The sequence below is a fragment of the Hemiscyllium ocellatum genome, chromosome 11 (genome assembly GCF_020745735.1).
Source record: "Hemiscyllium ocellatum isolate sHemOce1 chromosome 11, sHemOce1.pat.X.cur, whole genome shotgun sequence".
NCBI lineage: Eukaryota > Metazoa > Chordata > Chondrichthyes > Orectolobiformes > Hemiscylliidae > Hemiscyllium > Hemiscyllium ocellatum.
This window is the reverse complement of record NC_083411.1, coordinates 17,452,979-17,471,391: the sequence shown is the minus strand read 5'-3', so window position 1 is coordinate 17,471,391 and position 18,413 is coordinate 17,452,979. Positions and strand designations below refer to the sequence as shown.

At 43.0% G+C, this 18,413-nt stretch overlaps 1 protein-coding gene across 5 annotated transcripts in view; it reads left to right on the top strand.

Moving 5' to 3' along the window:
* septin6 (septin 6) overlaps positions 1-18,413 on the top strand; it is an 84,797-nt gene that overhangs the window by 41,322 nt on the left and 25,062 nt on the right. For all 5 annotated transcript variants that reach the window (XM_060832436.1, XM_060832433.1, XM_060832434.1 and 2 more), the window contains exons 3-4: positions 10,043-10,238; positions 14,523-14,709. In XM_060832436.1, coding sequence (XP_060688419.1) covers positions 10,043-10,238; positions 14,523-14,709 — 383 coding nt within the window. The remainder of the gene's footprint in view (positions 1-10,042; positions 10,239-14,522; positions 14,710-18,413) is intronic.

Below are 18,413 nucleotides of genomic sequence, written 5' to 3'. Positions count from 1 at the left end.
CCAGGCAAAATTGCCTCTGATCTCCCCATATCCTTTCTCCACCCCCTGTCATATATCAGCACATTCCATACTGTCACGTAAACATCTGGTGTTTAAGAGGACAGGTGGAAATTTGGCTTTTGTTGCAAAAGGGTGGGGGGGTTACTTTATTACTCCATACAAGTAGGGAATCTTGCTACAACTTTTTGTTTATGGTCATACATGCGATTTGAGTGTTGCTAGCTAGTCCAGCATTTATTGCCTTGCCTTAATTGCTCTAACTTCATTTTCAAGGGCCGTTAAAATTCAGCCATGTTGTAATTGTGAGGGACATTGCTGAGGATGTGCTTGGTGCAGTGTGTACTGTTTCAGTCTCCTTACTTAAAGAAGATATACTTGCATTGGAAGTGATTCAAACAAGTTCATTCCTCAGTTGAAAAGGTTGCCTTATAAGGTGAAGTTGAAAAGTTTGGCCCTTGTCTCATGGGAGTTTAGGGGAACAATGATGTTGTTGAAGTGCACCCCCCTCTGAGAGGGCATGACAAGACTGATGTTGAGAAAATTATTCTACTTCAAAGGAATCTAGAGTTGGGAGGCACAGTTTAAAAGTAAAGGTTCTCCCAATAAAAATGGAGGTGATGAAGAATTTCTCCTCTCAATTCATTAACCATTGGAATTGTCTTCTACAGAGAGCAGTGTAGGCTGGATCATTGAATATGAGTTAGGTTTTAGATGTACAAGGGAGCCATGGTTTTGAAAACAGACCGGAAAGCTAAGTTAATGCCGCAGTCAGATCAGTCCAGATCTCAATTTGGTAGGAGATCAGGTTCGATGGGTTGAATGGCCTGCTGCTGCTGTTACTGACGGAGAGAGAGAAAGTTGGGAAAGGTTGGATGTTGGGGTGGCGTTGAGGTATGTGAAAGGAATTAACTTGCTGAAATTATCTTTCTTTCCCTGTTCCTTTTTTAAATTGTGTTCTTGATATCAACATGGCACTTGTAGCATTATACTGTGGTTGTGAACTACACCCTGGGGTGCATTTACTTAGAGTTCCTGTTGTAGAAATAATTCCTATTGGTCCCAAGTTTTATTCACTCATGGGAAGTGAGCGCCACAGGTTGGCCAGTATTTTTTTTTATCTCTCCACTCTGGAGGCTTCCTGCCTCTATTCCTGATGAAGGGCTTTTGTCTGAAATGTTGATTTTCCTGCTCCTCGGATGCTGCCTGACCTGTGCTTTTCCAGCAACACTCTAGTCTAAACTCTGGTTTCCAGCATCTGCAGTCCTCACTTTTGCCCAGTATTTATTGCCCATTCCTAGTTGCCCTTGAGGAGGTGGTGGTAAGCTGCCTTCTTGAATCATTGCAGTCCATGTCTTTGTAAGCTGCCATTAGGGAGGGAGTTTCAAGATTTTGACCCGACAACAGTGAAGGAATGGTGATGTATTTCTGTCAGAATGGTGAGTGTTTGGAAGGGAACTTGCAGGTGGTGTTCCCATGTATCTGTTGCCCTTGTCCTTCTAGATGGCAGTAACTATTCTGTGTTTGTTGGGGGTGCATGTTATTGCAGCCTTTATTAAAGTTAAGGGCGATTAGTAACTACTGACACTGGCAGTCACTTTTCTTTGTCACTTGTTGCAATTCCCAAGTTGTCAGGAATGAATATAAGTAAGATACAAAAAGATTTAATAGTGTGGGCACATGCCAAACATATGCTTGGGATTCCAAATGATTAAAATTGTAGAGAAATTTAGTTCATGTTTTCTGTTTGGATGCTGCTTTTACATTGAATGCAATTTAAAATTGAGTAGTTCTGGCAAGAGTCGATATAGGAAAAAACATGTTCTGACTGGAGGAAGGATCGAGAATAAGAGTACACTTTTAAAATAGTTGGCAAAAGAAGGAATGGTGGTTTTGCACTGTCTGAGTGTCTGACTAGATTAGATTACTTAGTGTGGAAACAGGCCCTTCGACCCAACAAGTCCACACCAATCCTCCGAAGAGCAACCCACCCAAACCCATTCCCCTACTCCTAACACTAGGGGCAATTTAACATGGCCAGTTCACCTAACCTGCACACTTTTTTGTGGGAGGAAATTCACGCACACACTGGGAGAATGTGCAAACTCCACACCAGTTGCCTGAGGTGGGAATTGAACCCAGATCTCTGGCGCTGTGAGGCAGCAGTGCTAACCACTGTGCCACCGTACCATCTGGCAGGACATCTTTCAGGAAGGAATTGGAATGTTGTCTGTAAATCAAGAGTGTGCAGGGCTGGAATAGGAGGCCAAAAGTGACACTTAGGCAACTGGTCCTTCAGAGTGCCAGCGCATTTGTAATTGGCTGAAAGGTCCTTCCCCTTATCACTAGCTCCTCCTAAAAGAGAGCCCAAAGGGCTTGGGAAAGGTTTTTCTGATACATTTTGACTTTAGCCCTCCCTGTAGTTTAAATTCTCCAGCTGTTCCATTAATCATAATGAGATTTGCTGAAGGAGATATTCCTACTGAATGTACTGGCTTTTTAAATGCTGGGTACATCTGAATGGTTACTGTCACTGCAATTTGTACTTGCACATCCTCCTTAACCTGATCACTGGTAAAGCTTCAGAACATCAGTTGGATTATTTTTGTGTATAGAGTTGTAGAGGTGTACAGCATGTAAACAGACCCTTTGGTCCAACCCGTCCATGCCAACCAGATGTCCTAACCCAATCTAGTCCCACTTGCCAGCACCCGGCCCATATCTCTCAAAACCCTTCCTATTCATACACCCATCCAAATGCCTTTTAAATGTTGCAATTGTACCAGCCTCCACCACATCCTCTGGCAGCTCATTCCATACACGTACCACCCTCTGCGTGAAAAAGTTTCCCCTTAGGTCTCTTTTATATCTTTCCCCCCTCACCCTAAACCTATGCCCTCTAGTTCTGGACTCCCCGATCCCAGGGAAACAAACTTTGCCTCTTTATCCTATCCAACGCTCCAAGGAAAACAGCCCCAGTCTGTTCAGCCTCTCCTGATAGCTCAAATCCTCCAACCCGGGCAACATCCTTGTAAATCTTTTCTGAACCCTTTCAAGTTTCACAACATCTTTCTGATAGGAAGGAGACCTGAATTGCAAGCAATATTCCAACAGTGGCCTAACCAATGTCCTGTACAGCCGCAACATGACCTCCCAACTCCTGTACTCAATACTCTGACCAATAAAGAAAAGCATATCGAACGCCTTCTTCACTATCCTATCTGCCTGCGACTCCACTTTCAAGGAGCTATGAACCTGCACTCCAAGGTCTCTTTGTTCAGCAACACTCCCTAGGACCTTACCATTAAGTGTATAAGTCCTGCTAAGATTTGCTTTCCCAAAATGCAGCACCTTGCATTTATCTGAATTAAACTCCATCTGCCACTTCTCAGCCCATTAGCCCATCTGGTCCAGATCCTATTGTAATCTGAGATAGCACTCTTTGCTGTCCACTACACCTCCAATTTTGGTGTCATCTGCAAACTTATTAATTGTACCTCTTATGCTCGCATCCAAATCATTTATGTAAATGACAAAAAGTAGTGGACCCAGCACCGATCCTTGTGGCACTCCACTGGTCACAGGCCTCTAGACTGGAAAAATAACCGTCCACCACCACCCTCTGTCTTCTACGTTTGAGCCAGTTCTGTATCCAAATGGCTAGTTCTCCCTATATTCCATGAGATCTAACCTTGCTAATCAGTCTCCCATGGGGAACCTTGTCGAATGCCTTACTGAAGTCCATATAGATCACATCTACCGCTCTGCCCTCATCAATTCTCTTTGTTACTTCTTCAAAAAACTCAATCGAGTTCGTGAGATATGATTTCCCACGCACAAAGCCATGTTGACTATCCCTAATCAGTCCTTGCCTTTCCAAATACATGTACATCCTGTCCCTCAGGATTCCCTCCAACAACTTGCCCACCACTGAGGTCAGGCTGACCAGTCTATTGTTCCCTGGCTTGTCCTTACCACCCTTCTTAAACAGTGGCACCACGTTTGCCAACCTCCAGTCTTCCAGCACCTCACCTGTAACTATCGATGATGCAAATATCTCAACAAGAGGCCCAGCAGTCACTTCTCTAACTTCCCACAGAGTTCTCGGGTACACCTGATCAGGTCCTGAGGATTTATCCACCTTTAACCGTTTCAAGACATCCAGCACTTCCTCCTCTGTAATCTGAACATTTTGCAAGATATATCACCATCTATTTCCCTACAGTCTATATCTTCCATATCCTTTTCCACAGTAAATACTGATGCAAAATATTCATTTAGTATCTCCCCCATTTTCTGTGGCTCCACACAAAAGTTGATGTTTGAGGGGCCCTATTCTCCTCCCTAGTTACCCTTTTGTCCTTAATATATTTGTAAAAACCCTTTGGATTCTCTTTAATTCTATTTGCCAAAGCTATCTCATGTCCCCTTTTTGCCCTCCTGATTTCCCTCTTAAGTATACTCCTACTTCCTTTATACTCTTCTAAGGATTCACTCGATCTATCCTGTCTATACCTGACATATGCTTCCTTCTTTTTCTTAACCAAACCCTCAATTTCTTTAGTCATCCAGTATTCCCTATACCTACCAGCCTTCCCTTTCACCCTGACAGGAATATACTTTCTCCGGATTCTTGTTATCTCATTTCTGAAGGCTTCCCATTTTCCAGCCTTCCAGCCAGTGGAAGCGAACATCCACCTCCAATCAACTTTTGAAAGTTCTTGCCTAATACCGTCAAAATTGGCCTTTCTCCAGTTTAGAACTTCAACTTTTACATTTGGTCTATCCTTTTCCACCACGACTTAAAAACAAATAGAATTATGGTCACTGGCCCCAAAGTGCTTCCCCACCGACACCTCAGTCACCTGCCCTGCCTTATTTCCCAAGAGTAGGTCTAGTTTTGCACCTTCTCTAGTAGGTGCATCCACATACTGAATCAGAAAATTGTCTTATACGCACTTAAGAAATTCCTCTTCATCTAAACCTTTAACACTATGGCAGCCCCAGATGATGTTTGGAAAGTTAAAATCCCCGACCATAACTACCCTCGTATTCTTGCAGATAGCTGAGGTCTCCTTACAAGTTTGTTTCTCAATTTCGCTCTGACTATTAGGGGGGGTCTATAATACAATCCCAATAAGGTGATCATCCCTTTCTTATTTCTCAGTTCCACCCAAATAACTTCCCTGGATGTATTTCCGGGAATATCCTCCCTCAGCACAGCTGTAATTCTATCCCTTATCAAAAATGCCACCCCTCCTCCACTCTTGCCTCCCTTTATATCCTTCCTGTAGCATTTGTATCCTGGAACATTAAGCTGCCAATCCTGCCCATCCCTAAGCCATGTTTATGTAATTGCTATGATATCCCAGTCCCATGTTCCTAACCATGCCCTGAGTTCATCTGCCTTCCCTGTTAGGCCCATTGCATTGAAATAAATGCAGTTTAATTTATTAGTCCTACCTTGTCCCTGCCTGCCCTGACTGTTTGACTCACTTCTGTTCTCAGCTGTACCCGTCTCAGATTGACCTCTTTCCTCACTATCTCTCTGGGTCTCACCCCCCCCCCCCCCACCCCCACCTTACTAGTTTAAATCCTCCCAAGCAGTTCTAGCAAATTTACCTGCCAGTATATTAGTCTCCTTCAAATTTAGATGTGATCCGTCATTCTTGTACAGCTCACTTCTACCCCAAAAGAGATTCCAATGATCCAAAAATGTGAATCCTTTTCCCATACACCAGCTCCTCAGCCATGCATTCATCTGCTCTGGCCTCCTATTCCTGCCCTCACTAGCTAATAGCACAAGGTGTAATCCAGATATTACTACCCTTGAGGGACTGCTTTTTAAATTTCTGCCTAACTCTCTGTAACCTCCCTTCAGAATCTCAACCTTTTCCCTTCCTATATCGTTGGTTCCAATGTGGACAATGACCTCTTGCTGGCCCCTCTCCCCTGTGAGAACATTCTGGACCCTCTCTGAGACCTCCTTGATCCTGGTACCAGGGAAACGATACACCATTCTGCTTTTCCTCTGCTGGCCACAGAAACGTCTGTCTGTACCTCTGACTACACAATCCCCTAACACAATTGATCTCTTGGAAGCCGACGTATCCATCGTTGCATTAGAGCCAGTCTCCATACCAGAAACTTGGCTGTTTGTGCTACGTTCCCCTGAGAATCCATCACCCCCTAATTTTCCAAAACAGCATACCTGTTTGAAATGGGTATAGCCTAAAAATGTGTTGCTAGAAAAGCGCAGCAGGTCAGGCAGCATCAAAAGAACAGGAGAATTGACGTTTCGGGCATAAGCCCTTCTTCAGGAATGAAATGGGTATATCCCCAAAAGACTCCTGCCCTAGGTGTTGACCTCTCTTACCCTTCCTGGAGTTAACCCATCTGTGTGACTGTATCCGAGATTTTCCTCCCTTCCTATAATTGCCATCCATCACACACTGTTGCTGTTGTAAATTCCTCATCGCTTCTATCTGTCCCTCCAACCGATCCACTCGATCTGAAAAGATTCGCATCCAGCAGCATTTATGGCAGATATAATCCGCAGTAACCCTTTAAACTCTCTTTAAACTCCCATATCTGACAAGAAGTACATATCACTGCAGAGGCCATTTTTGCTCCTTCACAATCTACAGACCCAGAAAATAACACCGTCTTATTCCTGTACAAAACACTGCACCAGGTTAAATTAAGAGTTATGGCTTATATTTTAAGTTTAATCAAGAGACTTGTCTCCAAAAACATATAATCGTGAAAGAACCCACTGTACTCACTAATACAGCCTTTCTCTTGGACAGACTTAAAACAACAATTGACTTATCTAATTCTGTGTTGTGAACTTCACCCAAACCAGTTCCTCCAAGATTAGTTGTGAAATTCATTGTTTGTTAATCTTGGCAGTTTGTCACTGATTTGGTTTTTGTTAAGTACTATTGAATTGCATCCATTTCACTCACAATGCTGTATGTTGAGGATCTTTACCCTTCAGTAAATGCTGAGAAAAGGGAATAATGGAGGGGATTTTCCACCAAGTTCTTTGTCAGAATAAAGACACACTACATGGTAAATAGTACTTCCTTTAATTAATACTACTTTTAATTTTCATGATAGCAAGTTTTAATGGAGATATAAAAGGAATTCTCCCTTCCATCTCACCTGGTGTTCCAAATTCTTTTGACTCAAATCCAGAACATTTTTGTTTCCATTTACATACATTTGACCTGTATCTTTATAGGCATCTCTTGTGGAACTGCATGTGGGTCAGTTTTGAATCTCTCAGACAAAAACCCACACTAGGGTTATAATCTGAAAATGTGTTGCTGTTTAAAGCGCAGCAGGTCAGGCAGCATCCAAGGAGCAGGACATTCGACATTTCGGGCATAAGCCCTTCGTCAGGAATGAGGAAAGTGTGTCCAGCAGGCTAAGATAAAAGGTAGGGAGGAGGGACTTGGGGGAGGGGCGATGGAGATGTGATAGGTGGAAGGAGGTCAAGGTTAGGGTGATAGGCCGGAGAGGTCAGGAAGAAGATTGCAGGTTAGGAGGGCAGTGCTGAGTTCGAGGGAATCGACTGAGACAAGTGGGGGGAGGGGAAATGAGGAAACTGGAGAAATCTGAGTTCATCCCTTGTGGTTGGAGGGTTCCCAGGCGGAAGATGAGGCGCTCTTCCTCCAACCGTCGTGTTGTTATGTTCTGGCGATGGAGGAGTCCAAGGAGCTGCATGTCCTTGGTGGAGTGGGAGGGGGAGTAAAAGTGTTGAGCCACGGGGTGGTTGGGTTGGTTGGTCCGGGCGTCCCAGAGGTGTTCCCTGAAGCGTTCCGCAAGTAGGCGGCCCGTCTCCCCAATATAGAGGAGGCCACATCGGGTGCAGCGGATGCAATAGATGTTGTGTGTGGAGGTGCAGGTGAATTTGTGGCAGATATGGAAGGATCCCTTGGGGCCTTGGAGAGAAGTAAGGGAGGAGGTGTGGGCGCAAGTTTTGCATTTCCTGCGGTTGCAGGGGAAGGTGCCGGGAGTGGAGGTTGGGTTGGTGGGGGGTGTGGACCTGACGAGGGAGTCACGAAGGGAGTGGTGTTTTCGGAACGCTGATAGGGGAGGGGAGGGAAATATATCCCTAGTGGTGGGGTCCGTTTGGAGGTGGCGGAAATGACGGCGAATGATACGCTGTATACGGAGGTTGGTGGGGTGGTAGGTGAGAACCAGTGGGATTCCGTCCTGGTGGCGGTTGGAGGGGCGGGGCTCAAGGGCGGAGGAGCGGGAAGTGGAGGCGATGCGGAGGAGGGCATCGTTGATCACGTCTGGGGGGAGTCTGCAGTCCTTGAAGAAGGAGGCCATCTGGGCTGTACGGCTGCACTGGTCCTCCTGGGAGCAGATGCGGCGGAGACGAAGGAATTGGGAATATGGGATGGCGTTTTTACAGGGGGCAGGGTGGGAGGAGGTGTAGTCTAGGTAGCTGTTGGAGTCAGTCGGTTTATAGTAGATGTCTGTGTTGATTCGGTCGCCCGAGATAGAAATGGAAAGGTCTAGGAAGGGGAGGGAGGAGCCTGAGACGGTCCAGGTGAATTTGAGGTTGGGGTGGAACATGGTGTTAGGAGGAACATAATGACATTGATATGAAATAGTCTCAGTGACAGAAGGTAATGGGAGGTGGAAGATGGACACTGCTTTAGATTGGGAGGTAGTTTATAACATTGTACACTGGGTTAATTTCAATTCATTGCTCTTTTTATGAACGATCCAGACTCTGGTAGATGGTGCAAAACTTAGCAAAGCAGTACTGTAAGTAGTGACGAGAATAATTCTAGGGTTCAGGCTGGGGAAATGGGCAGAAACATGGATGATGGTGTTTACAGTTGAGACTTTTAAAATGGTGCTGTCTTTGTTCAGCGTGCAGAACATCTCTGACCACCTGACTAATTGTGATGTTGAAACTTTCATCAATGTTCTTTCCATAACTGAATTGGCAGTGCATAATTTTTAAGTACTGTGTTCTGTTTCCCCAGTCTGTGTTCTGAATATTTGTGACTCCTAGTTAAATGTAATTTAGATGCACAAAATTGCTGCGGTAAGCTCAACTGTGATCCCTTCTGTCTCCCCCTATTTCTTCTGCTTCCTCTTGCTTCCCCTTTCCTCCATTTCCCCTGGACCCCCCTCAAAAAAAAAGTGGTAAACCTGCCGAGGAAGGATACCAGAGAGTTACCTACATTAGTACTCATCCCAGCAAAAATTAGCAGGTGGGAGAGGATAGGGGTCTTTAAATTGTACCCATGTGCTTCTTAGCACACTCTGCCCCACCCCATGTGCACAAAATCTATTCTAATATTGAGCTTGTTTGGTATCTTCAGTCAGTTTTGTTTGTGTATTAAAACGTGGCAGTGGATTTACAATTGGGTGTGTCTGCATTTCCAGTGATTTCCAATTTGAGTTGTGGCTAAAACTGTCTGTGTTGAAGATTAGATTAGATAAGTGTATTAAAGGAATTGTTTTACAGGGTATGCGTACGATTAGAACTATTTGCTTGCATTGACGATTGGCACCAGCATGCCTTGGTGCAGCCACTTGCTTTACTTCTGTGTTCTACGTTCTGCATATTTCTAGTCTCTTCTGTAAGTACAAAGTGACAAATGGGTCATTCCACCAGCACCTTTTCCTTTGATTTATATTGCCAAATAAATGTCCTTTTGCCTGCAGCTGTATGCATGTTGTTTACATCTTCTCTGTTCTTAGCAGCTGTGGCAACTTTTGTTCCTGGGTCACATCCTATTTAACTTTAGTGGACGTACTGTTCTCTCTTTTTTGATTGTTTGTTTGTAATCAGTTATATCCAAGAAAAACAGACGAGTTGTACCTCAGTTCAGCATGCTTCACCTAGTTAAAGTCCCATCTAATATACTCTACCCTTTCTATACACCACAATTTGAATGTCATTAAGAGGTAATCTGGATCACTAGCGTCTAAGGATTCGTAATGGTTATTGACAGTATCTTGCAGTGGGCTGATTTGCTTCTTTCACACTTTGAATATGCCTTGATTTCAGGTGAAACTGGTCTTGGAAAGTCCACCTTAATGGACACCCTGTTCAACACCAGGTTCGAAGGTGACCCAGCAGTTCACAATCAGCCAGGAGTTCACATAAAGTCCAACAACTATGAACTACAAGAAAGTAATGTTCGCCTGAAGCTGTCCATCGTAAACAGCGTGGGATTTGGAGACCAGATTAACAAGGAAGAAAGGTCAGAGACAACTTTCACACACACTATTGTAATTTCTGTACCTTGATCTCTGCGCTGAAATGCAAGTCCCACTTTAGGACCACAATACTTAAGCTGACAGCAAGTGTAGCACAGTAGGACTGCTGAATTGACAGAAATGTGCTGCTTTTTGAATGCGAATTTAAGTGAGCACCTGTTCGGTAGACTTAAAAAATCAGAGGTGGTTTACATAGGACTGGTGGGAATGGCCTTGGAATGTGCAGATAATAAAATTAGTTATGGTCAATAATTCAAAGAACTGAATGTTGATAAAATATTGAAATGGGCAAGAAAATTGTTAGCTTAAATTCCAGGTCAATAAATGAAAAAGGTCATATTTTCAAAAATAGAAAAGCAATAATGATTGTTTTGGTGGGGGGGGGGTGTTGAGTTCATATTCCTCCCAACCCTTCCTATTCATATACTCATCCAGATGCCTTTTAAATGCTGTAATTGTACCAGCCTCCACCACTTCCTGTGGCAGCTCATTCCATACATGTACCACACTCAGCGTGAAAAAGTTGCCCATTAGGTCTCTTTTATATCTTTACCCTTTCACCCTAAACCTATGCCCTCTAGTTTTGGACACTCCCACACCAGGGAAAAGACTTTGACCTTATCCATGCCCCTCATGACTTTATAAATCTCTACAAGGTTACCCCTCAGCCACCAATGCTCTTTGGAAAATAGCTCTAGCTTATTCAGCCTCTTCAGATAGTTCTAACCCTGGCAACATTAGTGAATCTTTTCTCGGTCAGTTTGTAAATTAAAACTGTGTCATCCAATTCCACTACAACTTAATATTTTGATCCATCAGCGAATGTGACCAGTTTTACAAATTGGCTTTGTGGTTGGCAAACAGTCGCAAAGATCAGCAATCTGCCCTACTCACACTATTCTCACTGTTGCCTGGATTAGGCAAGCTAACTAAGCATTGACTGGGGTCAGTAAAGAGATTGATATCAGGATCTCTAGTCTGCACAGTTTGTTTTAATTCATTCAGTGGAAGTGGGTGTCACTGCCTGGTCCACCATTTGTTACTCCCCCTAGTAGCCCTTGAGGAGGGGTAGGGGGGGTGAACTGATTTCTTGAACTGCTGCAGCCCATTTGCTGTAGGTAGACCCACAATGCCATTACAAAGTTCCAGGATTTTCAATCAGTAACACCGAAGGGTCAGCAATATAATTCAAAGAACTTGTTTTCATTTGTCACCTTGCATCTCTTTCAACATCTTAAAACATTTTACAGCTCTTCAGTTGCCTCGTGGTATCATTGCTAGACTATTTATCCAGACCTGGAATCAAATCCTACTTGGCAGAATATTGAATTTGAATACAATTTTTAAAAAATTGAAATGAAGAGTCCAATGACCACTACAAAACTGCTGGTCTTTACTTGAAAAACCCATTTTGGTTGATTAATTTCCTTTAGGGAAAGAAACTGCCATCCTTACCTGGTATGGCCTACATGTGACTCCTGACCCACAGCAACATGGTTGTCTCTTAACTGCCTCCTGCGCAATTAGGAATGGCCAGTAAATGCTGGCCCAGCCAACTATACCAACCTCCCTGGAGTAAATTTTTCAAAATTTAAGTTTCCCCTTTCGCATTGCAAATGTGTATCAAACCACCTCCTCATTTTCCTCAGTTCTAATGAAATCAATTTCTTTTGAAAAAAAAATAAGTATTTCCACATGGTTGTGCTGTTCCTCCTAGGCAACATCACAGAGAATCTGCTGTGGACCCTTTCAAATCATCCCATAATACAAACCCAAAATCGCACAATTCAGTAATAATGGCCTTGGTGAGGTTTCACGTTTGTAGGTTCACAGTTCCTTGAAAGTAGAGTCACAGGTGGACAGATAGAGAACGTGGTATTCTTTACACCTTTATTGGGCAGAGTATTGAGTAGATAAGTCGGGAGGTCATGTTGGAGCTGTACATGACATTGGTAAGGCCACTTTTGGAATATTGCGTGCAATTCTGGTCTCCTTCCTATCAGAAGGATGTTGTAAAACCTGAAAAGGGTTTAAAAAAAGATTTACAAGGATGTTGCCAGGGTTGGAGGATTTGAGCTGGAGGGAGAGGCTGGGGCTGTTTTCCCTGGAGCTTCGGAGGCTATGGGGAGACCTTTATAGAGATTTATAAAAGTATAAGGGGCATGGATAGGACAATAGACAAGGTCCAGCATTTAAAAGGCATCTGGATGGGTATATAAATAGGAAGGGTTTAGAGAGATATGCTGAAAATGTGTTGCTGGAAAAGCGCAGCAGGTCAGGCAGCATCCAAGGAGCAGGAGAATCGACGTTTCGGGCATGAGCCCTTCTTCAGGAATCTATTCTCACCTGAAGAAGCCCTCCTGAAGAAGGGCTCATGGCCAAAACGTCGATTCTTCTGTTCCTTGGATGCTGCCTGACCTGCTGCGCTTCTCCAGCAACACATATTCAGCTCTGATCTCCAGCATCTGCAGTCCTCACTTTTTCCAAATGCTGGCAAATGGGACTAGATTTATTTAGGAGAAATGGTCAGCATTGGGCACAGTCACACTGTACTTTGCTCAAATACTGCATGAATCCATGTAAGATTCAGTTAATTCATTTTTTAGATTAGCACCAGTCTAAACATCATAGTACAGACAGCATGCTAATACCCAATACATTATCAGGCCTGACACCAATTGTTAAAGTTCACCTGAGAATGTAACATTTAAAAAAGGTTTTGTGATTTACATATGAAAGAAGTGAAACTATCATGGTCATTCTAACAGATGAGAGACTTAACTAACAATCAAGGTATTTTTCAATGTATAATTTCAGTTACATCACACTATAAACTTTTGCTATAAATTGTGTCTTACAATCTTATACCCCACAACTACTGATGAAGGAGCAGCATTCTGAAAGCTAGTGCTTTCAACTAAACCTGTTGGACTATAACCTGGTGTTGTGTGATTTTTAATTTTGTACACCCTAGTCCAACACCGGTATCTCCAAATCATATAAATATTTACTGTGCATTACACACTGGATTTAGAAGCTTCACCTTCTCAATGTCAATAGGGATGGGAAAGTAAGAGCGAGTTGAGCTAGTGATGGCCATATCTACAGAATTTTTCTTTTAGAAAAGGGGAAGTTCAGTGAAGTATATAAAATATGAAGTAACACAGGAAGAATGCATCAGATTATTGCTGCAGAACTCCCAGCAAATAAAAACAATAAATACTAAATTTAGAACATCCTACAGGCTTATTCTAGTTTACTCAGTGTGTTAAATGTTTAAAATAATTTACCAAACACCCAAATGAAGGTGACAATATTAGAGCAGTTTCCAATACAATGGGGTATTATGAGAGTTGTAGAATTATACAGTACAGTAGAGGCCTTTCAGCTGATTGAGTCTGTACCACACTAAATACACAATAGTGATACTTCCCAGCACTTGGTCCCATAACTTTGAACGTTGTGACGTTTTGTGATCATCATTACGTCCAATGGCTTCTTCCAATCATAAGCACAGGGGCTCAGTGATGAGCACTGCAGCTTCACAGCGCCAGGGAGCTGGGTGACTGTATGTGTGGAGTTTGCATATTCTCCCTCTGTTTGCACGAGTTTCCTCTGGGTGCTCTGGTTTCCTCCCACAGTCCAAAGATGTGCAGATAACTTAACTTGGCCGTGCTAAATTGCCCATAGAGTTCAGGGATGTATAGGTTAGGTGCATTAGTCGGGGGAATGTAGAATAATAGGGTCGGGGAATCGATCTGGGTGGGATGATCTTCAGAGGGTCATGTGGATTTGTTAGTCCAAATGACCTGTTTCCACACTGTAGGGATTCAATGATAAGTTCCCTTGTCTTACTCTTAACAAAAATGTTACGGGATATGAGAACGTCCAGAGCAATCATCTGTTCCTTGCTCCAGGAAAGCAAGCTCAATTCCTCACCGATAATTGAACTTCAATTGGCAGCCTGGAGTATGGACCATTTGGGAGTACCCGAGTTAAATTGTGCTCACTTCTGTCTCTGTCATGTGGGAGCCTTGAATGGAAACGGAATGCTGGCTGTATGTTGCTGACTTGTCAGTCCAACACTCTCTCTCTTGTTGACTGAGACATGACAGTGAGAGGAGCCAGCCCTGATGTAGCCTCCACTCTCCCTGGTACACCACTGTTTGTTGTCTTCCTTGTAAATCAGCAGGAAATGTAATCATTCCCTTTTTGTGCTCTATCCAACTAAAAGATCAAAGTAAAAGTTGTGACCTCTCATTCTGCAGCTACAAGTCTATCGTAGAGTTTATCGATGCTCAGTTTGAAGCCTACCTGCAGGAAGAGCTGAAGATCAAACGCACGCTGCACAACTACCATGACAGTCGGATCCACGTCTGCCTGTACTTCATCGCTCCCACTGGCCATTCTTTAAAGTCGCTCGATTTGGTGACCATGAAAAAATTGGACAGCAAGGTGAGGGGGAGCATCCTCATCACATTTGCAGATTAACATACCACAAACCTGTAATGACATCATCCCAGAATGTTTGCAGCTGTAGTGTCTGGACAGACCTTGTGTTTTTGTTTTGAACAAAAGCGTATCAATTCTCCATCCCTCTGGCACTAGTCCTGAGTCTAAGGAGGATTGTAAAACCCGAAGCCAGCAATTCCCACAGTTACCACGTTCCCTCCCTTGTCAATCATTCTCATGACCAGAAACTAATAGTGCGATGGTATTTCCAATTCTTCATATACCCTGTGATCTTTTCAAATATCTCACTCTGCAAATATATTACTTGCCAGATATGAATAAAAATTCTGTCTGACTCTCTTGCCCCGATGCCTGGATTTAACTCCTGTTCCCTTTGAATATTTTCCTTGGTAATAAACTGCCTGTCTTTCTCAAAGAGAACAAGCAGCCCCCTCTCCTTAAGAACATCTCATAATTATAACTTTCTGATGCTGTTTTTGCCATGCACAATCTTACAGAGCATTAGATTCCATGCAAATAGCAGGCTATAATTAGTGTTATTGGATCCAATGCACTTTACCAGAATGCCTGAGTCCTTAGCAAGTTAAACTCAGACTTGACTTTGCACTCTACACCACTCCTGTCTCTTTCAGGGAGGCGGCGATAAAGAGGTAATGTCACTGGACTATTAATCCAGAACACCAGGCACATGTTCTGGGGTTATGGGTTCAAATTCCAGTCACTTTAGATTGTGAAATTTGCATTTCATCATAGAATTCCTACAGTGTGGAAGCAGGCCATTCGGCCCATTTGAGTCCACACTGACCCTCCAAAGAACATCCCGCCCAGATCCACCCCATTATCCTATCCCTGTAATGTGGCATTTCCCAAGGCTAATCTTAGCCTGCACACCCCTGGATACTGTGGGCAATTTAGCATGGGCAATCAACCTAACCTGCTCCACTTTGGACTGCGGGAGGAAACTGAGGCACCCGGAGGAAACCCATGCGGACACTAGGAGAGTGTTTGCAAATTGCATACAGACAGTCGCCCTAGGGTGGAATTGAACTCTAGTTCCTAGTGCCGTGAGGCAGTAGTTCTAACCACTGAGTCACTGTGTTGCACTTTTGATTTAAACATTTGACTTTTTTTATAAAAAAATAATTTAGGAGCATACCTAGTGGTGACCATGTAAAAACCTATCTGGTTCACTAATGTTCTTCAGGGAAGGATATCTGACATCCTGGTCTGGCCAATGTGAAATTTCAGATCCACAACAATATGGTTGACTTTTAACTGTCTTCTGAAATGAAGTTTAGCAATTAGGGGAAGGCAGTAAATGCTGGCTTAGCCAGTGAAGCTCAAATCCCATCAACCCATTTTTTTTTTTAAAACAGAAAAGCAACTTGTGCATTCGATCACTATACCTGGACTGACTGAAGGATATAATCATGACTGTTACACTGGGGTATAACCCTGCTTAAGTGACACAAAGGTAACAATTCTAACAAAGGCGTTGTCTACTGTTCAAGCTGAGCAACTGGGACACTGGAGGTGCTGTATTCCCTTTCCTGTGCCATATCCAAAAAGATTAGTTGACTGACTTGCTCCTGTTCATTTGGGGAGTGGTAGTTATTAAGTAATGTTGGCAGAGGTCTAGGGAGAACTTCATTTGGGGTCTGTTGCCTCTCGTGAAAGCGGCTCCAAGGCGAGAATTAATAAGTAATGGAAAATTTGGAGAGATGATTCCTGTGCCTCGTGGTTGATCAGTCATGTTATTTAGAAAATGTTTGAAGTCCTAGTGCTTCCTGTTTGCTGCACTTTGTTCATTGAGCTGATAGTCCATAATCTACATTCCAGATGGACATGAAAACAATAACAATTTGATTGATATCCTAATTTCTCTCTCCTTCACTCTTGAGGTTATTTTGCCTTTCCAAAGAATGTGAATGGCTGTTATGTGAAAGATCGCAAGCCGATTAACCAGAATGTTTGGAATGTGGAAATGAAAGCCAATTAAAGCTGGCACGTACTGTCAACTTTAAACTCTTAACCTCATTATTTTGCATTGAATCTGCTATTCTGAATCCCACTTTGTTTTTTTTGCCAAAGTTAAATGTTTGTATTTTTGAGATGAAGGATAGGGAATGGAATACCTTGGGTAACTCTGCTAAGTCATAGTCGCACAGGGAATGCAGATTAAACCACTTGGGCTATGGGTCTGGTGTCCCACCAGCTATTCCTGATGAAGGACTTTTGCCTGAAACGTCGATTTTCCTGCCCCTCGGATGCTGCCTGACCTGCTGTGCTTTTCCAGCACCACGCTAATCTAGACTTTGGTTTCCAGCATCTGCAGTCCTTGTATTTACTGTCCCTTCTCTTTGACCAGTATCTCCTGTAAGTGTAGGATTGCAGGATCACTCCAATAGTTCTAACTTTTCCTTTATACTCACTGTCAGCACCAAGCAAGTCTTCCAATACATAGGATTGTATCTAGCTCCTATTTGAAGATGTGTTTGACATTGCTTCCAATATTAGTTCGCTTTTTCTGGTTCCTTGAATGAACTTATCTGTTTTGTGCGGGGTTGTAGGCTTTGAGCCCAACAAGATGGGTTTGGCTGTATTTGAAACAGTTTCTCACTGTTCTACCTAAAGAACTAAAACTGGAAGTTTTTTGCAAATCACTTTATCCAAAATGACATCATGCTGTATCTTAATGACAAGGCTGTCCAAAAATTGGCAAACGAGAGGGCAAATGTTGGGATACCATATTGGACTCTCAGCCTGCTACTGGGATTACCATTTCCCATTGGCATTGAAGCAAGAGCAGGCTGCCCATCTCTTTTACCAACCACCTAGACCTGTGGGCTTACCTTGAAGGAGATGCAGCAGAGACAACATGTCTAATTCATTCAGAGTTCAATACTATCTCAGACATGAACAATCTCACTTTGGAGCATCATCAATGTCACTCTAGTGATCTGGTTGTTTTTACTTTCTGCTGAGATAACAGAAAAGAGAGTTTGACCTGTTTGAGGAATGCTAGCCTCTATCAAACATTTTAATACCTTCAATCAGAACAATTTTTTTTGCTAACTTTATTTAATCTGCCCACTGTAATCATTAACTGATGAGTTATCAATGGAGCTCCAGGGCAACTCTACAGCATCATTCATAGGTGGACAAGGCATGTGTGAAATGTATAACGCACAACCTGACTATTTGACTCCACTCAAGTAAAAAAAAAGGAACAGCACTCTGAAAACTTGTGATTTCAAATAAACCCATTGGACTATAATCTGGTGTCATGTGACTTCTCACCTTGTCAACCCCAGTCCAACACCAGCACTTCCACAGCACAACTGATCTTTGCCAGTGTTTGTGCTCTGTATGGACCTCCTGCTCCTCACTCTCATCAGCATATCGTAATATTCTTTCCCCTTGGCTAACTTTCCCTTAAATGTACCTTAATTTTCTAAATTCCTCTTAAATATTTTTTAGGGTCGTGAGTCGCATATTCTCAGCACTCTTTAGTCCAGAGGTTTCTCTTTATATTCTGCATTTATGAGTGACTTCTTATAACCCATAGGTTTGGACTGTCTGACAAGTGAAGACATCTGTACATCTGTCCTGCCAGACTGTTCATTCTTATAGAGACCTTTTTGGATTGATGTCACTTCTCAACCGTGTTTTTCTGAAGCCCTTGT